Source organism: Eschrichtius robustus, chromosome 14 (assembly GCF_028021215.1).
Source record: "Eschrichtius robustus isolate mEscRob2 chromosome 14, mEscRob2.pri, whole genome shotgun sequence".
NCBI lineage: Eukaryota > Metazoa > Chordata > Mammalia > Artiodactyla > Eschrichtiidae > Eschrichtius > Eschrichtius robustus.
Window position 1 is genome coordinate 8,962,345 of NC_090837.1, and position 24,044 is coordinate 8,986,388.

General features: G+C 41.9%; 1 protein-coding gene and 1 pseudogene across 1 annotated transcript; both read right to left on the reverse strand.

Annotated features, from left to right (window-relative positions):
* ANAPC7 (anaphase promoting complex subunit 7) lies at positions 1 to 23,402 on the reverse strand. The gene is made up of 11 exons (XM_068562830.1): positions 23,222 to 23,402; positions 19,091 to 19,277; positions 15,391 to 15,510; positions 10,680 to 10,791; positions 10,216 to 10,369; positions 9,341 to 9,483; positions 7,039 to 7,156; positions 5,991 to 6,187; positions 3,346 to 3,570; positions 2,539 to 2,689; positions 1 to 852 (listed from the first exon to the last, which is right to left on the reverse strand). The coding sequence occupies exons 1-11, from the start codon at positions 23,320 to 23,322 to the stop codon at positions 663 to 665; spliced, it is 1,698 nt and encodes a 565-aa protein (XP_068418931.1). The 5' UTR covers positions 23,323 to 23,402; the 3' UTR covers positions 1 to 662.
* Positions 12,309 to 13,608, reverse strand: LOC137776947 (cold-inducible RNA-binding protein pseudogene; annotated as a pseudogene).
* Positions 23,403 to 24,044: the final 642 nt, after the last annotated feature.

The following is a 24,044-nucleotide window of genomic DNA, read 5'->3' on the forward strand; positions in this document are numbered from 1 at the left end:
TGTACAAAAAACAGTTTTATTAATTACCCCAACTGCGCCTCTGTTCATGCTCTAGGTCACACTTGTTTCTCAGATTCAGCCCAGGCTCAAAGGCAAGTTACCAGATTAGCAAATAGGAAAACTGTTCTGCAAAACAGCAACTGTCAGCTTAAGGCATTACTAACATTGCAGAAGGAAGCAAGGTTACTAGGGAAGTTTGGACAACCCAGGATGATTTCTGGGACAGGAAACCCTCTCTGAAAGGGCCAGTCCATGCTGCTGCTGGGAGATGACACTCTTGCTCTGGGGAACAGGTCGCTCCTTTAAACCCATCCACAACATCACAGACAAAACACTGTCTATTCCTCGAGCTTTCAGATTTAGAAGTTAGTTCTATAAAAAGCACTCTGTCCCAGAAGCCCCGACATGTCCACGGGCCTCTGAGCGCTCACTTGGTCCTCCCTGACCGGAGCAGAGGAGGATGGAGATATATGGAAGGTTGGTCAGGCTCAGTTTTTAAAAATGAAGTCACTACTAGAAATATGGAGCAAGGGGCAGAGACCCCTGCTGCAATCACATGCTGAATCATTGTCCTCCCAGAGAGCGGGCTCCTACAGGTTCCTTCAGTCCATGGAAGTGCTCAGAGCAGGGCAGGCCAATGTGGCCACGGAGCTGTGCCTGCCTCACTGCATGCCGAACCACTGCTCCTGGTCAGCCCACTGGGCCGCCTCACTGTCGCTGCCCTCCAGGTCCCCTTCTTCCCCACTCCCTTCCATGTCGTCCACATCCTCCTCCTGAGTGGCATCCGTGGGACTCTCCTCCTTCTCCATCTTCTGCATCCCCTCTAGAGACTTCTGGTCATTGGGGTCCAAACTAGGGGACAACAAAACAAAGGAGAGGCCTGAATCTCTGCCTTGCTTCTTGCTGGCTGATGCGTCATCTCTCCCTGGCACAGCAGTGAAATGACCACCCAGTCACAGAGAAACTGCTAATGCCTGGCCTCTCCAAACAACTCCAGTTCCATAGGGAGGATCGAGGGAGTCCACCACTAGAAGCGAGAAAAGGCATCTTGTCCTAAGTTTTAGAATTCTCAATTTGAGTTTTCTCCATTTATTTCTTAAACCTTTTCACACTTAATACCCCTAGCATTCTGCCAGAGGAAGATACTAGATAACACAAATGAAAAAGTAGCAAACAAGCACTAACAGAAAAATTCAAATATAATTTAACAGTATTGGGTTTTTAAGTTACAAGTTTACAAAAAATACTTATTTTTCTGTGAGTAAAATTGTTCCAGGTTCTTATGATATAATTAAACATATCAGCATTTCAGTAGTCAACCAAAATCATCATGCTTACCATGGAACAGATCTGTCAACTCCTAGGTTAGACCCCAGGACCCAAAGCTACCCCACCTGGGCATTTGACTGTAGCAGCTAAGAGTATTGTGCATGCCAAAACCCTCAAAGTTCAGAGGGTCCAGAACATTTATTTACTTGGTTCCTAAGCAATCTCTCCTCTTGCCTTTGTGACCATCACTGAGGCCAGCCGGTGTCCAATCTAGCAAATCCCGTCTCTATATTTTATTTTCACATTTGCTTCTGGGTTTCCAAAAAGCAAATGAAACCCATGTTGGAATCCTGTTCCTACTTATATAACTGTAGATTGATTGTAACAACTCCTATTCTCTGAAACCTTCCATACAGCTCTCACCCACACCCAGCGCTCCCCACCCTCTGCACTCCCACCTTGCCTTCTAGAGACTGCTTTGAAAGCACTTAGCACATGGTATCTATCAGTCTGCATGTCTGAGACTGAGAGCTCCCGGAATCACAGCATCCCCAGTGGTTACTGAGATGCCAGGCACATGAGTGGTGCTTAACTGCTGAACAAGTAAATGGATGTGATCAGACTCAATTAAAGACAGGCCTCCACCATAACTTTATAGACACACAGACAACCCTCAAAGAAATCACTTCTGTATTAAGAAGTAAGAATACCACTATTTATTTAGTATTTACTATATACCAGCACAGTGCTAAGAGCTTTACATGGAATAATCATTTAATCCTCATTTAATCATTTAATACCTAATAAGGTAGATATAGACAAGGAAATCTGTTAGTAACTTGCCCAAGATAACAGGTGGTAAAGGTAGTACTCTTCAGAGCTTAAGTTCTTAACTACTACAGTAGGTAGAAACATGGGAAAGTACTTACAATACGTTGATTGAAAAAGCAGAATATAAAATATATACTACGTATAACCCTATAAAAATACGTATATGTGTTGGCAAGGCCAGGAAGATGATCTACACAAATGAAAACAGATGTTATAGTGGTGTGGCTGGTTATGAGTGAAACAGTTCTTTAATGTTGTTAATATCACTTAAGGAAAAGACTTTAGAAGTCATAAATTTACAAACAACTCTACCATTACTATTATTACTGTTTTCAACCGTGGGCACAAAGTGTGTGTGTTTCCAGAACTCCTGTTACATTGTTCCCTGCTTCCTCTACCCCTCAATGACCTTCCCCCCATGGGAGGCTAAGTGCCTACCTTAGTGCTATACTATACTGGTCCATTGCTTCCTGATACTCATTGACAGCTACAAGGAAATCTCCTAGGATCCGATGCAGGACACAGTCACTCTGATTAGCTAGTGCGTTCCGCAGCAAAGCAATTCCATCTTCATATTTCTGTTCTCTGCCTGGAAAGAAAAAGACCCTCATTTTCCTACTTACACAACATTTTGAAATATATTCCCATCGCAAGTCATATACACAAAACCAAAACAATGATCACAATCCAACATCTATTTATAGATGTCAAGAGAACAGTGGTGTGGCAGGAAGAACAAGCTCGTTTGAATTCTTATTCCATTAGGAACTCTGCAGTTTGAGTTCTGATTTTTAAAAACTTACTCACGACCAAAGTTCATATAAAAAGCCAAAATGGATTTTATTTGCCAAACTACCCTAAACTCAGTCCATCATAAATCAGGACTTAAAAAACCAAGGCTAAAAAGGAAGTCATAAGAGAATCAAGATGGGTCAAAACAATTCAAATTGGTTAAAACCAGTTATATTTGGCCCAGATTAGTTCAGGACAAAGTGAGCTGAATAGGTACTAACCAAGTACACCTGGTTTGAGCCACTCCACAAAAGTCATTCACTGCCAATCCAAGCAGGTCTAAGCCAATTACGTTTGGTTGTGCTAAATATAAATCAATTCACATGGGCTCAGACCCACTGCAAAAGCACACACCTGTTTGGTCATCTGTAACCAACTGGGACTAGGGAATCCAACTGAGATGAGGTTTTACACAATTAACTACGAACAGGGAAGTAAACAAGATACACTTACTAAGCAGTTCCGCTTTTTTCACCACAGCCTTAATGTAGTCCGGCCTTTGAGTCAGGGCTTTATCTAATAAAGTTTTGGCTTTCTCCTGTGTCACTGGGTCTTCAAGACAAACGGTGGCTAAAAGGGTAAGGGTCTGTGCATTTGCTCCTAGAGTTTTGTAAACATTGTTAGCCATTACCATGGCTTCACGAATACTGTTGGAGGCTAAGTAACATTCGATGAGACCTGAAAAAATATAACACAAAGTTCAACCACATTACCATTCCAAGCCATGCTTCCATTCTGACAGCCTTCCAAATTACAAACCTTCAAAGTTTCAAACAAAGGGCAGGCCAAGGGAAAACTCTGATGGTGAGATCAGACTGAAGGGTATGTTGATGGAACAGCTAAGAGGTGCTCTTCCCCAGAGCACCTGACGGACGTGGAAAAAGCCTGTAGTGCAAAGGCACCTTCAGTTAGTGAAGGAAACAAACATGCACCAGTAAACCAAAGCATGTAGGCAGCCCAGCTGCATGTCAGAGGAACAAATGTGACACTACTCATTAATTGATACTGTGAAAGATGAGGTTTCCAACAAAACCCAAGGTTTTGCTGCCTCTTAACAAACTGTTAATTTCCAGCTGTGCTCAGTCACCTTTAGTCCTACATTTAAAGGGGAGGGCTCCTACAGTCCACAGCGAATGTCCAGCTCTAAAAACTAAAGGACCTAGGGAGCAACCTCAGGAGAAAGGAAGACCTTTTCATTTGAAACATAAACGTTATCTCAAGAAGCATTTGCTGAGGGTTTCCCTAAACTGGATGGAAAGGGCTTAATCAGATGGATCAAATACACTGAGATCGGCAGCTCCTGCCTCTTTCCATACCCACGGCAAGATGCTCCACGGGGACATTTCAAGTACAGTCAACTCTCAACTGTTCATGCCAAGGAATCAAAGAGAACAGAGGAGGTACTTTTTACCAAAGCACTCATCAAAACAGAAAAACAGCTTAAACCCCAAACCCACACACTCCCTGGCAGATTTTCTCTGTATACTCCTCCACCCTAGTGGCATTTATAACATATGTGCACATTCTACCACACACTATGGTTACTTAACCAGAAATTACCTAACTCTTAAGGGCCACATGGTGGATTCAGAATATGGTGGTTGGTTGTAACTACCTACTGAATAGTTTTACTTTCCTGCTAAAGCCCCACTGGAAATTCAGAGGGAAATGTGAAGAATGCACTTCACTGATCCAGGGCCCCCACCAGTAAAGAAAGCTTGGTTGGCGGCTGCAAGAAGCACCAGAAGGCATAACCAAGTCACCCTGACCCAAATTTCCAAATTGTAGCTTGAGTGAAGGCATCCCATAAAGCCTCACTGGCCAACTGGGGAACAACTCTTAACTATCCTGTGTCCAACCACTCACTGTGGTAATGCAGTTAGCTGCATTCCTGGGCTCTTGTGAAACAGGCACACAGCAGACAGGAGTTAGCGTGATAAAAGCAGCTGGGAGGCTAGGGAAGTTACAGTTTCAGGATCAAGAATTTAATTTGAAACCAAAAGCTTGGTTTGCTGCAGTTTCTTAAGAACAAATCCACAACAGGCATAGTTCTCTGGCTATCTAAGCAGATTTGTTCTTTACTCCAACTTCCAAATTTTATTTCTCAAATTTGAACTCATCTTCCTGTTAAGAGCAAATCACTCCTAGACTCCTGGGTTTATTTTTAAATTCTTACAAAAATATGCTTTGGAGGAACTGCATCTTGTAAGATCTATTTTAATGCCTCTGACTGAGTCACCAAATGCTGCTGAAGCTGGCACAGCTTTGAACTCCTAGGGGCAGTTCACACGAACTTAAAATAGTACATAACAAAACAAAATTTGACCCTGATCATGCCTACTCTAGAGGTCACAATGAACTGACCAGTTCCCACAACCAACACTGTCATGTGGATATTGAGTTACCCTATGAGTAATATTTCTGGCCCAAGGTAAGACAACTGTAAAAAAGAATAAAGACAGGGACTTCCCTGGTGGTCCAGTGGTTAAGACTCTGTGCTCCCAATGCAGGGGGCCCGGGTTCGATCCTTGGTCAGGGAACTAGATCCCACATATGCTGCAACTAAAGATCCCGCACCCGACAACTAAGACCTGGCACAGCCAAATACATAAATAAACATTAAAAAAAAGAAAAAAAAAAAAGAATAAAGACGTACCAAGCAATTCAGCACAGTGCCAGCACAGAGAAACTCACATCAATGAGTGGCCCACGTCTGAGAAACAAAACAGGAAAAAAACCCAACCCAACTATACCCTAACCAAAAATCAGAAACAAAAAATGAGAAAAATGGATTGAAAGTATGGAGTGAAAAGTCCGGCCCTAAATGAATTTATAATGCCTAATGCAGTGGTTCCCAAATATGTCTGCACAATGGCATTACCTGTGATCTTAAAAAAGTACTGATGCCTATATCCCAACAGCAAATATTCTGACTTAAACAGTACTGGAGTGACCTAGCATCAGGATTTTTCAAAGTTCCCCCAGAGGACTCCAATGTACAACAAACTTTGGAAACTGCTGGCCCAACAAAACCTTCCATCTGAGTGCTGTCGCCACATCTACAGATCCACACCATTCATCTATATTTTTTATCTTACCTTCATAACAATCTAAGCGACAAGGTGCAAGACGTATAGCCTCCCGAAAGTGGATTATTGCTTCTTGGACTCTGCCCATGTTTCTAAGTGCTGCTCCCTTAAGTAGCAAAGCTTGAACACTATTACTGTTCAGCTGAATGGCCTTGGCTCCTAAATAGAGGGCTCGGGAGTAGCGTTTGCTATAGAAGCTATGACACCTGGAAGAAAAAACAACCAAAAGTTATCTGAGATAAGACCATAAAGAAACTTCTTCGAAAAGGAAAATCAAAGAAAAGGCCCTCTACGTGATCCTTACTACAAACCCCTTACAACTTTAGCCTAAGATATTAGTGAAAAAACAGAACAAGAATCTACTGAATATTTATTTTTAAGGGAGAAATCTTGATACGGTAGGGAAAAATTACAAAAAAGAACCTGATGGGGACTTCCCTGGGGGTCCAGTGGTTTAGAATCAGCCTTCCAATGCAGGGGACGTGGGTTCAATCCCTGGTTGGGGAACTAAGATCCCACATGCCGCGGGACAACTAAGCCCGCACGCTCTAGAGCCCGCGCACCGCAACCACTGAGCCCACAGGACGCAACTAGAGAAGCCCACACGCTGCAACGAAGAGCCCATGAGCTGCAACTAAGACCCGACACAGCCAAATAATAATAAAATTAAAAAAAAAAAAAGAACCTGACGATCTGGGTATGTTATCAGGTCAGAGACATTCAGAGAATTTGTAAAGCCAGGTTAATAACAGCAGCACAGTTCCTGGCCTGCTCACTGATGGCTGCCCGTGTGCAGGTGCAGTGCTGAGCATGATGCATTCACTATCTCAGTAAACACCTACCCCACAAAGCTGGGGTATTACCCGCATTTTCCAAATGAGAAAACAGACTCAGAGAAGTAAATGATGTATCCAAAGTCACAGGCAGACCATGATTTGAATCCAAGTCTGATTATCCCTTAAACCAGAGCTTTCAAATCTATATTCTATTGAGGAGGAACCACAATTTCCTAAAGAATCTACTAAAACTGGGGAGAAAAGGGAATGCATAAACATACCCAGAGACCACCCAGGGTTCTGCATGTTGATCAGAAATATTGAAAAGGCGGCAGCCAAGGTTCTCCACATCCTCCAGCCGCCCTTCTCGTGCCAGGAGGTAGCCATATACATCCATTCCTACAGAGGAAGAGGCTCATTAAACAAAGCAGCAGGGGTCTTTTCTGAAGGAGCTGTAACCTTCATCAGAGTCCACACTGAGGCCCCAGCTCCTGCAGGGTCTGAGCCCTCTCCACCATCATGAGCTCCTCCCACCAGCATTCCCAGTTTCCTACAGAATGACTATTAAAAAGACAAAACACAGGGCTTCCCTGGTGGCGCAGTGGTTGAGAACCTGCCTGCTAATGCAGGGGACACGGGTTCGAGCCCTGGTCTGGGAGGATCCCACATGCCGCGGAGCAACTGGGCCCGTGAGCCACAACTACTGAGCCTGCGCGTCTGGAGCCTGTGCTCCGCAACAAGAGAGGCCGCGATAGTGAAGAGGCCCGCGCACCGCGATGAAGCGTGGTCCCCGCTTGCTGCAACTAGAGAAAGCCCTCACACAGAAACGAAGACCCGACACAGCCAAAAATAAATACAAAAAAAAAAAAAAAAAGACAAAACACATCCAAAAGTTCAAAAAAAAAAAAAAAAAAAAAAAAGACAAAGGAGTAGAAGGACCTACCTCACAATTTGAAAGCCTGTTATTTTCAGGAATTATTTGTCCCTATATCCTGTGGCGTGATAATACAGCTATCCTAACACATAACCAGAAAAGGCCCAAAAAAGGCATCAAATTAAGTTCTCTCTTCCAACAGGTCTAGACACAGTCAGGAGTACACACTTAATATGACGGTCTCAGAAAAAGTTAGCCTATTCTAGAAAAAGCATCTAGTTCCTTCTGGAGTCTAGTTCATTTAAGATCATCCCCCAGCCCTACCCCCCACCCCCCCCTATTCTCGCTCATGTTCTATTAAAAAAAGGCCCCAAGCTCGCTGTCACCCATCTCTTACCACCATTACCCTCCATTCCTTAACATTCCTTCAGATTCCCAAGAAAATGCCTCTCAAACCAAGATTACTGCAACTCTCCCTGCTGGCCCCTGGACTCGGGTCTGAGCTTCTAACTCCAAGATGCTGACTACTGCCAGGCTAGTACTTCTAAAACATCATTTTCATCATGGGCACAGGCAGTTTGAAGAAGAGGAATAACACTGGGCAGGAGGGGACCTTGGGCAAACAAATTCATCTTTCTGGATCTGTTTCCCCATCTACATGCTTGTGAAGTTCCACCCCACCACTCTGTCAACTCTACAAAACTGGGACTTCCCTGGTGGCACAGTGGTTAAGAATCCGCCTGCCAGTGCAGGGGACACAGGATCGAGCCCTGGAACGGGAAAATCCCACATGCCGCGGAGCAACTAAGCCCATGCGCCGCAACTACTGAGCCTGCATGCCACAACTACTGAAGCCTGTGCGCCTAGAGCCCGTGCTCCACAAGAGAAGCCACCGCAATGAGAAGCCCGTGCACCACAACGAAGAGTAGCCCCCGCTCACCACAACTAGAGAAAGCCTGTGCACAGCAACGAAGACCCAACACAACCAAAAATAAATAAATAAATAAATTTATTTATTAAAAGAAAAAAAAAAGAGTCTACAAAACTGTTTATTGTCACAAGGCCATGTTTTTCTGATGACCTTTTTTGGGCCTTTACAAGCAGACTTCAGCCTATCTACCCAACCTTAATTCCTACTATTCCTGCGCACATTACCCTTCACTCACTGCCACTTACCCGACAGCCACCCTTTGGAAGTCCCTGCGGCTTACCTCCTTCAGCAGCAATCTTCTTTTAAATCAATGATTTTTTTGTTGTTCATTTCTAATTACTTCCTTTAACCACCTGATCACTTTCTTAGTATCTGTTCACTTACTCCTTTTTAACTATATTTAAGGACACAGTAAAGCTAAATTCCCTAAAAGGATATACGGTTCTGGGGACGCCATCCAAATTCTCAGTCAGGCACATCATAAATCTGTAAATCATAAGGAAGGGCTATGATCCCTCCCCAAAGAAAAAAAGCCAAATAATGATCTGTGGGGAGATGACACTTGAATTCACGCAAAAACAACTGCTCAAAATGGAATTACCCAAGTGTCAGAGACATTGTCAAGACCTAAAAAAAAAAAAAGGTAAAAGGCTACTCTCATAAATTTTATAAAATATTTTTTACAAAAAATTGTATCAGAAGATCATGTTACATCTTCTCCCTATCTTCTGATTTGCCCCTCTACAGCCACCTCCATCCTGCCCCAAGAATTACTTACCTTTTATCAGATAAGGATCCAACATCTGTGCCTGTTCAAACTTGAGGACAGCGTTTTTATTGTCTCCAGCTCTGAAGTACAGATCTGCTAAGCTTCCCAGTAGGTCCACGTTATCTCTCAACAAGGACTTTTTCTCTAGTGAACTTTAAGATATTAAACATTGAACCTTAAAATCTATTGTAAATCCTCTTAGTTGTTGAATCTGGGTGATGGGTATATGGGCACTATTTTCTTCTGTGTATGGACAAGATTTTTCACAAGGAAAGACTAAAAAAAAAGTGTAGCTAGATTTTCTTATTCTGAGCTTTTAACTTAAAGTTATACAAGATTGGATAGTAAATACACAGAATAAAGCAGAAATCTCTCTCATTACCTAGAAACTTTCTGGTTGCAGTTTTTCAGAGGATAACATACACTATATGGTGTTAAATGTAACGTCATTCAAAGTGACAGCTACTTATTATTCAACCAGATGACTTTGTCTAACACAAACCCCACTCTGTTGTCCTTGGACTTTACCTGACTAGAAAGAAAAATCCCAGTCCTGAGGCAACCCAGGTCAGATGCTGCAATAAACTATGCTTCTGGGGCATCCAAAAAGATGTTCTTCCAGGTTCAAGTATGACACACTAAGGCCGTCTGTTTTGCAAAGGTTACTACTTTTGCAAGTACAGAGCTAAACTCGGTCCAGGTTTACATTTAACAGAGACTATTACATCTGGGACCATTCAGTACATTAACAGACTAACAAAGCCTAGGGACAACTGGCTGTAATACCAACAGATAAGCATCCATTTTTCTGTTTTGTTAATTTATATACATAAAACCCCCATACAAGGGCCCCAGGAATACTGAATTAACTTCGTGGCTCTCACCAGATGGTATTGATTGCTCTCGAGTTGTCACCAACGTGCACAAAAGCATACGCTTTGATCCACACAGAGAGCCAATCTAAGTTAGGCAAGGTCTGGATCACGTTCATCGTCATTGATGCCACCTCTGCACCTTTTACAGAAAGGGACAGCAAACCTAATCCAACAGAAAGTAGGAGAAAGAAGGTGAGGCATAGCATCCTTCTTCTACAATGCAAAAAGCAATAGGCTACCCTTTCCCTAGGTTATAAGGCAGCCCTTTCCCTATTCTAAGCAAGATGGATATGACAGAACAAGTACAGTATTTCTTGATCAGTGAAAGAATACACGGCAATAGTAACCTATTGACTCACTCTCTGGAGGTGAGGCATGGGCAACTTTAAAAAAAATAAAGTTATTCTAATGTACAGCCAAGATTATCTTAGAGAGTAAACACTCCATGAAAATAGGGAGAGAATGACCTGTACCTAGAATGGCATCAAGGGCTAATGGGCACTGCCTCAGCACTTCCTTATAGCTGGTGACTGAAGGTCGCTCCTGACCGGCCTTCTTGTACAGGTTTGCCAGCATCATGTTTATCTGTAATGAAAAGAAAGGACAATAAGGTAAGTATATATTTAAAAACAAAATCTCACCATCAATAAGTCCTGATTTTTATTATCAGCTATTCTACTTTTTACTGGAAAATCTACCCAAAGCCGTGTGGAAATAAAGCCCAACCCCATTCTTCAAACCAAAGAGGAAATTACTACTTTGTTTTTCCTATGTCCTCCCATTTCCCCCCAAATTCCTCTCACTTACCCAGCCAAAAGGTCCAAAAATATCTGGACCAAAGATGCTGCCTCTGGAAATGGAAGTAACATTCATTTGAGAAATGTTACAGAATTCTAATTACCTTGATTTTTAAGACAGAAGGTGAACTACCCTAAAAATGTTTGTTTACATATTTTATTTTTTAAGTTTACATATTCTAAATGCAATTAATATCACAGCATGAGAAAGTGAGGAATTCTTAACACAGCTAATTAAAAAAGATCAGATGAATTTTCCTCAAAAAGGAAATGACAGATACAGAAGTAAAACACTTGGCTTCTCTCTGACAATTGGTCTAGCAGCTAGACTCTAGCCTTTCTAATGCTTAAAGCTTTGACCCACAGGTACTGTCTGACTGATCAAAGTAATGCTACAAAAATCAAACTCTAACTGACCTCTAGAGGTGATGATGATCCTGAGATTAGCTACACTATTTAAATCTAGTGAATGCATTTTTAGCACAATTCAAATATGTAACTCAGAAAACCTCTAGTTAAAAAAAAAAAAAGATAAAGAAAAACCCTTCCTAAAAATGCAACAGGGAAAATTTGAGAATACCTAAAAGTTCCAAAGAATATAGAAGTTACAGGGAAGGGATAAATATTCTCAATAGTACAAAGAGAAAAACACAATTTTCCAATTTAAAATTAATAGATATTAAATAGAACACATTGTTTGCCAGATCATTAACCTAAGGAAGCAGTCAACATGAGGGCACAAAAGAAAAAAAAAAGCCAATCCCCAATCTCCTCAATTATCTGAAGCTTGGTATGCCAGACACTTACTAAAAATTACTCTGAAGATGAAGAACATCAACATCTGTTCCAGTTATGAACTCATAGTATATAAAAATCTAGTATGCCATTAATCCATACTGATTCAAACAATGAAATAATGAAATACTAGAAATAAAACTTTTTTTTTTTTCATTCAGATGGTCTTTTAATCGGCTTCGTGAAGCCAAAGAAAACTGCGTATAAGAATTCCTTCACCCCTTCAGATACAACATTGATGGGATATGTGTACGTCTTCCGGTAAAAAAGGACAATATAAATACACATTTTCAAGAACCTCTCAGGGATGTCTGCAAGTCTACTGTGGGTCCCACAGGACAGGTGGACGCCCGGGCCAGGGCAGCCCGGGTGCTCTGCTGCCACCCGCACGGTTCTACCACGCTACACTCAGAAACGTGACACCGAGTTGGAAAAAAGCTACAACTTGCTCAGCTTCGGACAAAGAGCAGATTCAGAGTCTGTTCAATCTCAAACAGAAGTGACTCGGGGCACCCAACTTCACAGGGCCGACCCCAATGAAAAGAAAAAGAAAAAAGCAACACAACCGAAAACAAAAAACAAAACTCTCACAACCCCTGGTGATTTAAAAAAAAAAAAAAAACTCTTGGCTCACAGTAAAAAGGTAAAAGTAAAACTGGAAGTGCTCTTCAAAACGTTTTTAAGACTCTTAAAAACAGACAGCGCTTCCTTAAAAAGCAAAGTGTAGTAACAAGGCCATCTGGGGGCCAGAAGCAGTCAGGCTGTGTTTGACAAGATCAGAACCAGTAAGACTACAAAAGTGGGTACAAGGAGGTGTAATCACTACACATAAACGATTCAGCGGAGCTCCCAAAATCTTTAAATATACGGCCACTGGAAGGACGATCTCGAGCAGGAAGGATTTTTACTCGTTGTGCGTAGCGTAACTGTCGTAGCTGTCTCTGTAGGACCCGCCCGAGCTCCAGTCACCGCAGCTGCCACCCTGACTCCGGCTGCTGTAGTAGTCTCTGGAGCCTCCATAGCCCCCACTCCTGGACTCGAACTGGCTCCCCCTGTAGCCGCGGTCCCCTCTTCCTCTGGAGAACCCACGGCCCCGGCCTCGGCCCTCGCCCCTCGCGGAAGAAGCCCTGGCCCCCGGCAGAGCCACCTCGGTACCCGTGGGATCGGTTATCAGACGACTTGCCAGCCTGGTCGACCTGGATCTGCCACCCATCCACAGACTTCCCATTCATGGCCATCATGGCGTCCTTGGCATCGTCGATGTTCTCAAAGGTGACAAACCCAAAGCCCCTCAATCGCTGGGTCTCCGTCTTTCACGACCACCACTTCCGAGATCTGTCCATATTTTGAGAAGACCTGCTCCAGTGACTGCTCGTTGGTGTCAAAACTCAGCCCTCCGACGAAAAGCTTGCCTTCATGTGATGCCGTGGCGGCCACTGAGTCGGGCAGGTCCCTGATGCAGGCGGGAAGACGGCACAGCACAACGACCCGAGCTCCTAACACGCGAAGTGACCCAAACTATTTTTTATTTGGCCTCAGATTTTCCATTTTAGGCTATGTTGAAATGCAAAAAAAAAGGTACTTAAAGGAAAACTCCAGTACTGGTGTCAATACTTGAAAAAAATAAAAGAATTAAATGTAATATCCTTTCTCGACTGCTTGTTATTAGCAAACTATGACGGATGGACCATCTGTCTCAACAAATATTCAAATTCCCTTTAAACTACCTGACACTTTGAAAGAGTGAGTTTTGAGTACTACCTAGTAGGAAAGTCAATTCTTTTTAAAATAGATCCTCACTTGGGGGCATCATTAAAGCCACATTCTACCAGTTATAAACACAAGCAGTCATCGTGTTCTAAAAACTGAGTGAGAAATTGTTTGATGGTACGTTTCTCTTAAAAGTTGAAGATTTTCCAAGATATAATAATTTCACACTGGAATTTTCCTTTAAAATTGTGAAAGAATGTGTGGCGGTGTTTACCACACATTAACAGACGTTCATTTTGACTCACTTCCTTGTCCTTTACACAGACTGAGAAGCCAGTTAACTCCCTAACGGACAAGAAAGAAAAACTGTAAATATTCTAGGTTTATGTGTGAGGCACACATCTTTGCTTGCTCCTGGCTCTACAGAACAACAGCTCTACAGAATAAAGAATGAAAGATATGTACTCCTAACATATGTGGACTCCTCTGGTCTCTCCTGAAATGATGGCTGTAAACACCAAAGTGCTAGATACAAAACTCAGCTTCTTTGCCATTACTCATTTTAAAAAATGTCCCTGAACTCCCTCAAGTCATCAAGAAAGAAATTATGGTACATTTCCAATATGATAAGGAATAGGTACCATGCAAAGTTTATAATCAAAACAGCATTTTCCAAAAGAAGACACTCTTCATATATATAAAAAAATTATTCTTGGAGTAAGACTTTCATAGCGTACCAGAACATAATTTAGTATATAGCACCCAGCTTATTATAAGACAAGTTAATCTATAATACTCTTACAAATGGTTTTAATAACAGCTATCACCATAAAATATACTGAGGAAATAGCTTACTTTTTAAAATTCAGAAAATATTAAATAAATCCTCAACATGAGGAGATGCTTCAACATGTTCTCATAAAGTTTGATTATTTACTTTTAAAACTCAGTAACACCTGCGTGAAAAAACACTAACTAAATACACCAGGTCCCTACTGGTTATGATTCCTTTTCTTTTAAGGGCAGGAAGATGTACATAGACATCATACCTATAAAATTCCTTATTGTTAAGCACACACTGCACAGAACAGTTTTTCAATGAAGTGAGGACGGTAGGTGACATGAGAGTATGAAGAATATTAAATACTGATGTGAATTTACTCCTAAGAGCTAAGATTTTCATTGTTTTTCTAAACTGGACTTCAAAAAAACCTGTAATCAGAGATGCCCAATATAATACTCCTTATAGAATAGTACTTTTAAAAAGAATTCTCACATACATGAACTTAATTTATACCAGAGAAAGTATCATTATCCTCAGTAAGAAAAAAAAAAGTAAAGCCAGATTTTTAACTTGTGCCAAGTTCACACTGCACACAGCTTGAATGCCCTAAACTCAGACAAGACACCAGAACTTTTGATTTCAGTTGAAGGTGTTCTATACACTATAATATGTTGACAAATCAAACACAAATACTATCCTACACACAAATAAGTACAAAAGGATCTTGTAGTCTTAATTCTGAAAATGAAAGGAATACACATTATCAAATGGATATACCTATAGAATACAAAAAATGAGGTTCTAAAAAGTATTGTTGCTACCTGGAAGTATATGGCAAATCATATTTCCTACAATAAGAAACACCAAAAAATAAACACATGTAATATTATTCTCCAGCTACCACTTTCATTAGCTGAATTTTCAGGGTCTCATAAGAAAGTCACTCCTCCATCTCTCTAAACAGGGAGAACAGCGGAACAAAGCGGGAATTAGAGACAAGGATAAAATGTTCAGATGGAGTCCCTGAAAACATGGCAGAAGAGGGTTGGAAGGACTGGGGAAGAGAAAAATATGTAACAAGTTGTTAATTCAACTTACTTTGGGAGTTCTTTGTCTTGAAGGGATCCCATCAAGAATAGCAATGGCATCTTTATCTTGTTTTAGCATTGTATAACATTCAGCCATTTTGTATTTTACTTCAATTTCAGATGGAAGACACTTAAGAGGAAATGAAAACATCTCTTCAAAATATTACTTCAACAGTATAGCAGTTCTTCAAAACGTTAAACATAATTACCATATGACCCAGCAATTCTGCTTTTGTGTATACAGCCAAGAGAACTGAAAACATGTCCACACAAAAACCTGCACACAAATGTTCATAGCAGCATTAATAATAGATAAAAAGTGGAAACAGGGCTACCCTGGTGGCGCAGTGGTTAAGAATCCACCTGTCAATGCTGGGGACATGGGTTCGAGCCCTGGTCCAGGAAGATTCCACATGCTGCAGAGCAACTAAGCCCATGCTCCACAACTACTGAGCCTGCGCTCTAGAGTCCACGAGCCACAACTACTGAGCCCATGCGCCTAGAGCCCAGGCTCTGCAACAAGAGAAGTCACCGCAACGAGAAGCCCACGCACCGCAACGAAGAGTAGCCCCCGCTCACCGCAACTAGAGAAAGCCACGTGCGGCAACGAAGACCCAACGCAGCCAAATAAAAATTAACTAATTTTTTAAAAAAGTGGAAACAACCCAAATGCCCAACAACTAATGAATAGTTAAAATATGGCATATCCATACAATGGAATATTATTCTGCAATAAAAAGGGATAAAGAACTGATTCTTTATTCCATGCTGTAACATGGATCACCCTTGAAACCATTATGCTAAGTAAAAGAAGCCAGCCACAAAAGGCCACATATTGCACAATTCCATTCATATAAAATGTCCAGAATAGGTAAATCCATAGAGGCAGAAAGGTTAGTGATTCCCAGGGGCTGGGGAGATAAAGGGCACAAGGTTTTTCTAGGGTGATGAAAATATTCTGGAATTAAGACAGTACTGATGGTTGTACAATTCTGTGAATACACTAAAACCCACTGAATTATGAATTTTATGTTGTGAATTGTATGTCAACTTTTTAAAAGACTCTTTAAAGATTAAACGTATTTAATTCACATGGAAGGTTCAGCATGGCGTTAAGCATACAGAGTGCTCAAAAACAGTTAACTACTGGCCTTCCCAGGTGGCGCGGTGGTTAAGAATCTGCCTGCCAATGCAGGGGACTCGGGTTCGAGCCCTGGTCCGGGAAGATCCCACATGCCGCGAAGCAACTAAGCCCGTGTGCCACAACTACTGAGCCTGCGCTCTAGAGCCCGTGAGCCACAACTATTAAGGCTGCGAGCCACAACTACTGAAGCCCGCATGCCTAGAGCCCGTGCTCTGCAACAAGAGAAGCCACCGCAATGAGAAGCGTGCTCACCGCAACAAAGAGTAGCCCCCACTCGCCGCAACTAGAGAAAGCCCGCGCACAGCAACAAAGACCCAACAAAGCCAAAAATAAATAAATAAATAAATAAATAAAATAAATTTATTAAAAAAAAAAGAGTTAACTACTTCCATGAATGATCCTGTGTGGATAATACACATGACTTCCATTCAGTGTCAGAAAACAGAAGTCCTGGCAATCAGCTCTTTAATAACAAAAACAAAGCTTCTGGGCTTCCCTGGTGCCACAGTGGTTAAGAATCCGCCTGCCAATGCAGGGGACACGGGTTCGAACCCTGATTCGGGAAGACCCCACATGCCGTGGAGCAACTAAGCCCATGCGCCACAACTACTGAGCCTTCGCTCTGGAGCCCGCGAGCCACAACTGCTGAAGCCCGTGCACCTGGAGCCCGAGGAGAAGCCCGCGCACCACAACGAAGAGTAGCCCCTGCTCACTGCAACTAGAGGAAGCCCGCGCGCAGCAACGAAGACCTAACGCTGCCAAAAATAAATAAAAATTAAATAAATTAAAAAAAAAAAAGCTTCATTTAAAAAAAAAACACAAACAAAGGTTCTACATAAAAAGAAAGAAAACAAGAGGAAGATGTACAGGCTTTAAAAGAAAGCAACAATATTACTTTGTATCTTTTTTTAATGTGGAAAAATACAGAACACAACTCATAATTTCACTTCACAGTTCATTCTACTGACATTCCTTTTAAATATAAGTTGCATGTATAATTTAAATGTAAAGACAGATTCAAACTGAAAAGTCAAAGTTCCCCTCTCCCTAAAGCCTCCCATTAAATGTATTTCCTTCATGCACACAGAAAATTTTTCATGTATATTAACCATATATATTTTAGGCATATGCCAAGATATACTTATATAACTATAAACTATCCCCTTTAGGGAATTCCCTGGCAGTTCAGTGGTTAGAACTCCGTGCTTTCACTGCCCAGGGCCAGGGAAGGCCCGGGTTCAATCCCTGGTCCCGCAAGCCGTGCGGTGTGGCCAAAAAATAAAAATAAAATAAACAAACCATCCCCTTTAAACAAAAAGAGTAGTGAACACACTGCTTCAAACCTTATTTTCTTTACTAATATACACAGTGTTTTCCACATCAGCACATATACCTCTATATTTCATTTCTTCAATATTTCCATCATAGTCCATCCTAGGGCTATATTATAATTTAACTAGACCCTACTGATAAACACTTTTGCTTCCAGTTTCTTACCATTATAAACAATACTACAATAAGCAGCCTTAATTATATACCCTTGTAAACCTTTTGTGAATCTACTATTAGGATTAATTTCTAGGAATGGGATGACTGTCGAATGGTGAAATTATAATTTTTTACCCTTCATTTATTTAACTAATTATCAAACAACCAAAACTAGTAGGAATTCATAAGATTATTTTGTATAAATTTCCCCAGGTACTCACTATCCTAAAAACTGAGTTACATTTTAAGAGTGTACTTTCATTAAAATTATTAAAAACACTTTAGATTTTGAGTTCTGTTTGTATAAAAGGGAGGAACAGGGACTTCCCTGGCGGTCCAGTGGTTAAGACTCCGCGCTTCTAACGCAGGGGGCGCAGGCTCAATCCCTGGTTGGGAAACTAAGATCCCACGTGCCGTGTGGTGCGGCCAATAAATAAATAAATAATAAAATAAAAGGAAGGAACAATGAATGGCTTTGGTTAGAGCCTAGATAATTCTATTTAATTTTTAAACTAATTAATTTAAAATTTAATTCTATTTTTAGATTCACCATAGAGTGAACTTTGCTTCTAGCCCTTAGTGCTCGGTTGGATGCATTCTTGCATCTAAGTGGTTTTTCATCTTTGTTTCTCCAGTCAGCTCCCCTTTAAAATTACTTTTTGGGGGCTTCCCTGGTGGCGCAGTGGTTGAGAATCTGCCTGCCAATGCAGGGGACAGGGGTTCGAGCCCTGGTCTGGGAAGATCCCACATGCCGCGGAGCAACTGGGCCCGTGAGCCACAATTACTGAGCCTGCGTGTCTGGAGCCTGTGCTCCGCAACAGGAGAGGCCGCGATAGTGAGAGGCCCGCGCACCGCGATGAAGAGTGGCCCCCGCTTGCCGCAACTAGAGAAAGCCCTCGCAGAGAAACGAAGACCCAACACAGCCATAAATAAAATTAAAAATAAATAAATAAATAAAATTACTTTTTATTTTACTTCTTCTACATCTAATCAGCAGTCTTTCAAATTCCTTCAGTGTCTCTTGCTCTCAAAACAACCCAACCAACCAAAAACACATCACACATCTATCTCCAATTACCTGACTTTGTGGAGTGGATGCAGAATTTCCAGTTGAAGGTCTCACTTTTGAAGTTTTACTTAAGGCTTTCTTCTGCTGTAAAGCCATAGTATACTTACTCACAGCATTCCGATATTCCTTATCGTGAAAGAGAGAATCTGCATGATACACCAAAAGCTGGTACTTCTGAGATGGGGAGAATAACTCACTAGAAAACAAAGAAAGTATACCCCCTACATGGGTTGTTTTGAAATGTTAGAAAGAACGCTCTTCTTAGTGTCTATATAAGCCTAATACAAAGCCTTGTGTTGACAGTTTACAAAAAAGTAAATTTATCTCAAGTGCTAGTCCCCCAAAAAAGAGGCAAGAGTCATACTTCATGTCAATATGGTCAACACATGTAGGAAATTGCCTTAAATTGTTCTTTACTATAAAAACAATGATACATCTAAATCAAATTCAGTAATACAGAGATATACAAGAGAAATGTAATACAGTTGACCCTTGAACAAACCAGGTTTGAATTACAAGGGTCCACCTATATGTACAGATTTTTTTTCAATAGCACACACTACAGTACTACACCACCCTTGGTTGAATCCGTGTATGCAGAACTGCAGATGTGGAGGAAATGCATACATAAAGGGCCAACTATAACTTATACGTGGATTTTTGACTGTGGGGAGGGCTGGCACCCCTCCCCTCCTCTGAAAGTTGTTCAAGGGTCAACTGTGTATCTTTTCCTCCCCTTCTTTAACCCAAGCCCTCTTAATTGAAGAGTCTGATATATATCCATAACTCTCATATTAACATCAATTTTTAGGGTAATACAGACAAAAGAGAGCAATCATGACTTAACTAATTATTACTAAATATTACTAAAGAAGGGTTAAAGAACCTGGAAAAGAGAAACTCACCACTCTGAATCCTTTTTAGCTAAGTGCTGAACAAAAAGAGGTTTGGAGGGTACTTAAAACTCTTCAAATACTGAAAAAAATGGGAATACTAAAATACTGAAGTATGGGAATAGACTAGGATAAGCCAGTGGAACAGAATGAGTGAGGATTAGCCTTATTTGATGAACGGTTTTTTTTTTTTTTACATACAGAAGTAAACTTCACTAACAAAAGAATTTTTACTTCCTGAGTCTCAGGGATTTAAGGACAGCGTAACGGAACCAATACATTTCAGAACCTTTTCTTTAACCTTGAATATTGCTCACAAGTGTTATAAGTGCCTAGGACTGGCCACCAATCTTAATGGGAAACTCGTATTTTTAATCTCCAATCCCATCCTTCCCCCAGTTAGAGTTTACATTTTTTCACTGACAGGGAAAAGCTACAGCCACTTAAAATGAAAGAACAGTCAGAGTCAAAGAACTCTGTAGATGGTTAACTGCTCAGCAAATGAAGGATACTCAAGAACAGGTACCATAGATTAGTAGTTGCCAGGGGCTGGGGCAAGTGGAATTGGTGAGTGACTACTAATACATTTGGCGTTTCTTTTGGAGGTAATGCAAATGCTTTGGAATAGACAGTGGTGACAGTTGTACAACTCTGTGGATGTACTTAAAACCACAGAAATGTATTCTTTAAAAGGGTGAATCTGATGGTATGTAAGTTTTATCTTAGTAAAAAAATAATTAAGAAAAAAGGATAGGTAGGCTAAACACTGGATATAAAGTTACAAAAGAAAGTCAATGACTGAAAGGTACAGTCCAGATAGTTGAGATCTCTTCCAACTCTGAGATTCTATATATTTAGTGAGAAATAAGATGTGAAAGAAAATAGTTGATTTGATAGAAATACTACACTCAGAGAAAGGATTCAGATGTTTATATTTTATAACATACATGCCTACTTATGCATGCATAAGTTACCTCTGAAATGATACATGAAAAACTGTTAAGTTGTTGCCTCTGGAGAAGGGAAATAGTGGGGTGAGGTTCAAGACTCAGGGGCAGACACCTATCTGCATACCCCTTCAGTACTGTTTGATTTTTTTTGTGGTGTGTATTGGCAATTAAGAAATATTAAAATATAAATGATAAAGGTCAGAATTTAAACACTTCCTGAAGCGAGGAAGGAAACTGCCAGTTTAGCCTAATATAAAGAAGAACAGGCCAAGTCTAATCAAAGGACCAAACTCCTTCTAACTATCCTGTAACATCTTCAAGAACCAAGAATAATGACTAACTGGTGCATAAATTCCCAATGGTAGACACTGTATACTTTGACAAATCACTCAGAACCAGGTGAAAGGCTCCAGAATAAACAAAGAAGGCCGACAGAGACCAGGGCTCCTCACTGTCAACACTAAGTGGATGGTGGTAAAATGATGGGTCTCCCGTAGTGAGGTCCAAAAGCACTAATGGAAATGAAATAGGTAGCAACAGCTGCAACGCCCTTAAGTGGCCCAGACAGCTTCCAGAGCAGGCCAAATGCAAATGGGTCCACCCTGAGTAGAAGATTACAATGCCATTTAGACGCAGTAGACTGTGGTGGGTCAGAATGGAGACTTTAGAGTCAGAAGGACCAAAATCCAGACACTGTGGCTCTTCCACTTACTAGGTGTGAACTTGACCACGGTATTTCACCTTCCTGAGGTTGCACGTATTTCCTTAGCACCTTCAATAAACGTCTGAGTGCTTACTGCACACAGGCACTGTGCTGATTTCATTAGGTGTTAAGTGATGAAGAATATAGATCTTAAAAGTTCCCATCACAGGAAAAACATTTTTCTGTAACTATGTGAGGTGACAGATGTTAGCCAGACTTACTAATGATGATCATTTCACAATACAGACAAATATCGAATCATTATGTTGTACACCTGACACTAGTATGTCAATTATATCTTGGTTAAAAAAAAAAAGAGTGATGTAGAATATAAAACAGGGCAAAGAGACAAAATGGTGAGGGTAAGGGACAATTCTGGTGGCCAGACAGGAGTTTTCTAGGAGGGACACTGTCATACAGAGTGAAGTAAGTCAGAAAGAGAAAAATATCGTATATTAACGCATATATGTGGAACCTAGAAAAATGGTACAGATGAACCGGTTTGCAGGGCAGAAAGTGAGACACATATGTAGAGAACAAACGTATGGACGCCAAGGGGGGAAAGTGGCGGGGTGTGGGATGAATTGGGAGATTGGGATTGACATATATACACTAATATGTATAAAACACATAACTAATAAGAATCTGCTGTATAAAAAAATAAATAAAATTAAATTAAAAAAAAAAAAAAAGAGTTCTCTAGGAGGGATATCTGAGCTGAAACCTAAATGAGGAGGCAGCTCTGAGGCGAGGACTCCAAGCAGAACCGCAAATGCAAAAGCCCTGAGTTGAGAACGAGCTTGGTGTGTTCAAGTAACAGAAAGAATAGCCAGGGAAGCTGGAGCACAGAGTGAGAGAGAGAGATGTTTGGCATCGTAGGCCGTGGGAAGGAACTTTAATTTAACCACAAGGGAGAAATTTAAGCACAGGGGCGACATGCACTCAAGGCTGAAAATAGCCCTGTGCTTCATCCGCAATAAGACTCCATAAGCGGCAGCTTTGGAAACATGAAAAGGGCACTGCGAGTCCTTAAAAAGGCGCCACTCTCACCCATCAAGGAAGTCTCCCGTTTTCAGGTGTCTGCAGGGACGAGAAAGTAAACCCTACTGACACACCCAGGGAAAAAATCAATCTCAAATGCAGGACAAGGATCTAAAACCAGTGGATTGGGCTTCTTTGAGCCTCGGCGAGCGAGAAAACGTTCTTCGGGAAGGAGCTGGGAAGGGATGAGTCAGCCCAGCGATGTGACAGTCGCTATGCCCGGAGACAAGTTCCTCAGGAAAACCTCTGCTCCCAACTTTCGGGAAACCCTCGCCAGGGTGGTCCTCACAGCCCCCGCCTTCCGTTTCTCGAAGCAGCCGCTCGCCGCATCCCCGGCAGGGAGCGCATTCCAGCGCCCGGCACAACGCGGGGACCCAGTGAACTCAACTTCGTTCCTAAGTCGGCTCCGCCCGACGAGGCCCTCGCTGACCTCGGAACCTCGGCTGGGGCCCGCAGCCGCTCCTTCCCGCCAATCCCCAGGTCCCCTCAGCCCCTGCTCCCAAACCGGCGCCACTTTCTCCTCAGCCCCAGGCCGCTCCCCGCCTCAACTCACGGGTTGTTATTACTCATTGTAAGTAACAAGCTGCTGAGGAGCCGCACGTTGGAGTGCAGCCCCGCTGCCGCCATGTCTCGCAAGTGGTCTATCACATTCATTCTGCCCAGCAAGGCCGCCGCGACAACAGCGCGAAAAGCCGGTTGGAGCTCCTTCGGGAAGACTCCAAAATGGCCGCCTCGCCAGGGTCCATCGGGTCTACACGCGGCACCGCCCCCAGGATAATAGGCAGCTACCGAAATGCCTGAGAAAAACGAAAACAAAAACAACCCCCTCAGTTCCTTCCCCGCCAAGCCCCCTGTGAGGTGGTACGATTTGGTTTGGGGTGTGGGGAGGTTGTTTTTAGCAAAAGTTACATCATCATTCTAAGCTGCAAACTTTATGGAGGGCTTACAATGGGCTGGGGACAAAAGGCAACTCAGGACGAATGCATGCCCAATTGAAATGAGTCTGAGCGGACTCTCAGAAATTAATAAAAATGTATTGACATTTATCATAAATAAAAGTTAATATACTAGTAGGATGCAGGGGAAAAAAATCCCCGACAGCTGGAATTAGATATTTTAATCAGGCGCCAGGGGCAGTCCTAACTGCTTTTAGTCTCGCACAAGCGCTAAGGCTGAAAGCGCCACGCCCCCTCCCCTCAGGTGTTGCGTGTACCTTTGGGAGTCAGGCTTCACTCTTCGGGTGCAAAAGTACATATTTTTACCATGGGAAATTACTCACCAGCTCAGAGTGAATAAAGACTAGGTTGAGTTTTAGCCGTCCTAACATGAGTGTAGTGTTATCTTGTGATTTTTATTTGCCATTCCCTAATGACGTA

Bases quoted from the DNA above. Each gene is read 5' to 3' on its own strand.
- ANAPC7 (XM_068562830.1), bottom strand. From the start codon at position 23,322: ATGAATGTGATAGACCACTTGCGAGACATGGCGGCAGCGGGGCTGCAC. The intron at 9,484-10,215 runs GTGAGAGCCACG...AATATCTTAAAG, and splicing joins AGAGCAATCAATACCATCTG to TTCACTAGAGAAAAAGTCCT. The intron at 6,188-7,038 runs GTATGTTTATGC...TTTTTCTTCCAG, and splicing joins GAACCCTGGGTGGTCTCTGG to GTGTCATAGCTTCTATAGCA.